Source organism: Vigna unguiculata, chromosome 7 (assembly GCF_037176805.1).
Source record: "Vigna unguiculata cultivar grain cowpea cultivar isolate G323 ecotype 2 chromosome 7, ASM3717680v1, whole genome shotgun sequence".
Taxonomy (NCBI): domain Eukaryota; kingdom Viridiplantae; phylum Streptophyta; class Magnoliopsida; order Fabales; family Fabaceae; genus Vigna; species Vigna unguiculata.
In genome coordinates, this window is record NC_140798.1 from 8392355 (window position 1) to 8396028 (window position 3674).

Here is a 3674-nt window from a genome sequence, read left to right on the forward strand (position 1 = left end):
TAAATAAAAACAAGTAATTTCTTTAAAAAAAAGTTTAAATTGTTATAATTTTTTAAAATAAGCAAATACAAAATACTTCTATAAATTATTTTAAAAATAAAATAATTTAAATAATAGAAAAATCGTTTTATTTATTATTGTTTTACTTTTGAATTTCTTTTATGCAAGCATGTCCTACATCCAAGAGAATCTTCCATTGAAGAAATGAATTTAGACTCTAAACTTATCTTGGTAGTTTCTTTGTAATCACCTAAAATCTAACATATAATTAATTTCTACTTTGATAACAAACCCCAACATTTAAAATTCAAATTGGATTATACCTTAAAATTCTTTTAGTCAATCCAATTACTTTTCTATTCACACAAAAATCTCCCATTTTTATTTGAAAAAATATCTTTTGAAATGATTAAACAATATTAATTACTTGAAGCTAACAACTAAACAACTTATATACAGAATTCTAAAGAACTCAGTATTCATTAATAATATTTTGAAGTTATTTTGAAAGATATCACATTCTCAATCTATTGCAAAAATATGGTACATCAAAGATTGTTTCTTTTGAACAAATCTCAACCTTCCATAATCTTCTGAATTTACCCAAGTGGTCATGAGTTTCACCACAGAGTCAAATCTACAGTGGTTTCCCCACCAACCCAATTGAATCCTTTTTGTAAAGCAGGGGGTGTAATGATCAACGCTTCGGCCATGCTATTCAACAACTCCGGCATGTTAAACACTTCCTCCTCATCCCAAAAGAACTTTCTAGAACCTTCTTCCGACGACAGCTCCGAAGAATCTTCATCCCAAGAGAAGCTTCCAGAACCTCCCTCCAAAGAAACATCGTCCCCCAGCTTTTGAAGCTCGGCGCAAGAAAAGTGCTTCTCCGCTGCTTGTGTGGCGGCAAACTGAATCGCCTGGACAGAGGAGGTAGCCGAGTTGAGACGCGGCAATGAAGAAATCGCGTCGGGGAAGTTCAAGGAAGCGCGATCACCCTTGAAAGCCAAAGCAGCAACGTCGTAAGCAACAGCGGCCATGTCGGGGCGTGCGAAGGTTCCAAGCCACACACGTGCGTTTTTGTTATTAGGTTGTCGTAACTCAGACACCCATTTCCCGTTCCTCTGTCTCACACCTTTGTACACAGGGTGACGTGTCTCATGGAACTTCTTCCTCCCTGCTTTTCGTTTCTGCATTTGTGCACAGTGTTAATCCAAAAGTTGGCACTGTAATTGTAAGGGATTATGTTTAGTAGGTTTAGTGACAGTAGAGAAGTGTTGGATGAGGGTAGTTTTATACTAGGAGGGAAAAAAATTAGTGAAGTGGGAACTTGAGGGAACTTGTGTGGTATGTTGTTACGGCACCAAGATGACACCGTTGGCACGGAACGTGACAAAACTACAGCGACATGTCATTGTAGCACCAGGATGGTGTGAGAAGCGTGCGGAAATTGTTTGGACCAGTATATTTTATGATGCACGTGGCTGACTCTGAACTTTGGTGCACACAAACACGTGGAGAAACTAAATAAAAAATAAAAAATGTTGGTTATGTTGTTGTGTTTTAAAAAGAGATTTCAGACTACTGGAGTCTATTGCAAACTTTTTTATTTGAGTCTTCTCAAAATGTTTTCTTATTTAAACAAAGTCTATTCAATTCATTATCTTTACATTAATCTTTTTAGGTGTTTCTTAAAGTAAAAAAATTAGATCAGTCGTGCCATATATACCTATCATATACTCTTCTCATCTTAAATTTCACTAAATCTCGATATACTAATAAATATATATTCACTTCATTTAAACTTAAATGTATGAAAAAATAACCGTAAACATTTTAACTTAATAATAAATCCTAAAATCAATTAGGAATATTCATTTTTTATTTTTATTTTAAATTAAATTGTCATATATCATAATATAGTTGAGTCACGTAGTAGTGATTATTTTTAATTTAGTTTGTCTATTTAAATTTTTTATTCAATTTAGTTCATATATTTTTTTAAATTATTTAATTTGGTCATTTTTAATTTGAGACTAATTAATATATATATATATATATATATATATATATATATATATATATATATATATATATATATATATATAAATATATGTATGTGTGTATTAAAATACTTTTTTTAAAATTTGTAATTAAATTATTCCATCTAAATACTCAAATTATCTAATTTTTACATTTTTATGAAATTTTTTACACTTAAAATTTGTTACACATATAAAAAATAAAATAATTTGAATATTCAGGTGAAGTGATTTGATGTATAAATTTTTTAAAATTTATTTAAATATTTACATAAGTTGTAATTAAGTTTAATTACTAATTTGGTCACAAATTAGAGAAAATCAAATTGGATCAATTTACAAAATAGAGAGACTAAATTGAATCAAAAATTTAAATAAAGAGAATAAATTGAAAAAAATCACTATCTTTAGCTTGTAACACAACCATAATCTGACATGTGACCATTTAACTTTTTAAAAATTAAAAAATAAAATAAAATAAAATTTTACAAATTAACATGTGACATGTACGAACACAATGTACTTTTCTCAATTCCAATCGAGTAGACGTATTGTGTCGATTCTTGTTAGTAATCTATCTAGAAATACCGATAGATTTCTTATTTTGACTCTTTTTATCACAACCAGTACCTTCCAAAATAACACTTACTCAAATATCCCTATACCCTTGGACATAACCCTCATTTAGGTTTTTAATTCACTTATAACTCTTCAGATTCAAAACTAAGAAAAAGATGAAAACAACTAACTAAAATAGAATAATTCAAAAAATTATGAAAGATTTTGTTCTAATTTACTAGTACAAAAAAGACAACACAAAAGAAATACATGGATCTAGCGTCAACTTAGCGAAAATGTCCAAATTGAACTTTTTAAAAAAATTAAAAGTCTAAATTGAACAAAAAAAAAAAAAGGAAACTAAAATGAAGCAAACCAACAAATTAGATTACTAAATCAACAATTATAACATAAAATTTTCAACTTTTATAAACTATTTATTTATTTTATATGCTACATCAGGGATTTGATCTTAATAAATTAATAATATTTATATAAAAGGTAATAATCACGGTTTTGAGTTCGGTTTGTCTGCTGCATAAAAAGTTATTGAGTCTCTGCTGGTTTAGTGCAGTTGTGTCGTTTCAATTTTTTTAATTTAATAAAAGTTATTTAGTTTAAAAATTTATTTAAACGCGGTGTTTTGTTTCACTTTTTTTTTATCTTTGCAATGTGCAATAATGGTATGAATTGGGAAAAAAGCAAACCCTACCATCAAGAGGAACAACCGCAACTTCTACGAATGGAGGGCCACTGGTGGTTTTCGGGACTGAGTGTAGTCATGGTAGTGTGAGGGGTCATTCAATAGCGGGGCTTCTTCGTCTTCACAAATCCAAGCGTCGCATCTTGCTTCTGCCACCGGCATTTCTATGATGCAAACAGAAACATCATCGAATGGCCACACTGGTACAATCGTCGCCTTTACCCTTGGGCAAGGTTTGTTCTCTGTACAATTGGTTTCTCTTTCTGGCAAACATTCACGACATTGTACTCATGATTAGACTGACACATTATTTTGTATTGGCTTTTTTTGCTTAATTACAGGGAAGCATTTGGGAAATGTGGCTTTCCAAC

At 30.3% G+C, this 3674-nt stretch overlaps 1 protein-coding gene across 1 annotated transcript; it reads right to left on the reverse strand.

Moving 5' to 3' along the window:
• Positions 1–478: 478 nt before the first annotated feature.
• On the reverse strand, positions 479–1307 carry LOC114192600 (dehydration-responsive element-binding protein 1F-like). Its single transcript, XM_028082377.2, has one exon. The coding sequence runs from the start codon at positions 1194–1196 to the stop codon at positions 621–623; it is 576 nt and encodes a 191-aa protein (XP_027938178.2). The 5' UTR covers positions 1197–1307; the 3' UTR covers positions 479–620.
• Positions 1308–3674: the final 2367 nt, after the last annotated feature.

What these genes read in the sequence shown, in the direction of transcription:
- LOC114192600 (XM_028082377.2), bottom strand. Translation starts at nt 1,196, where the DNA reads ATGCAGAAACGAAAAGCAGGGAGGAAGAAGTTCCATGAGACACGTCAC.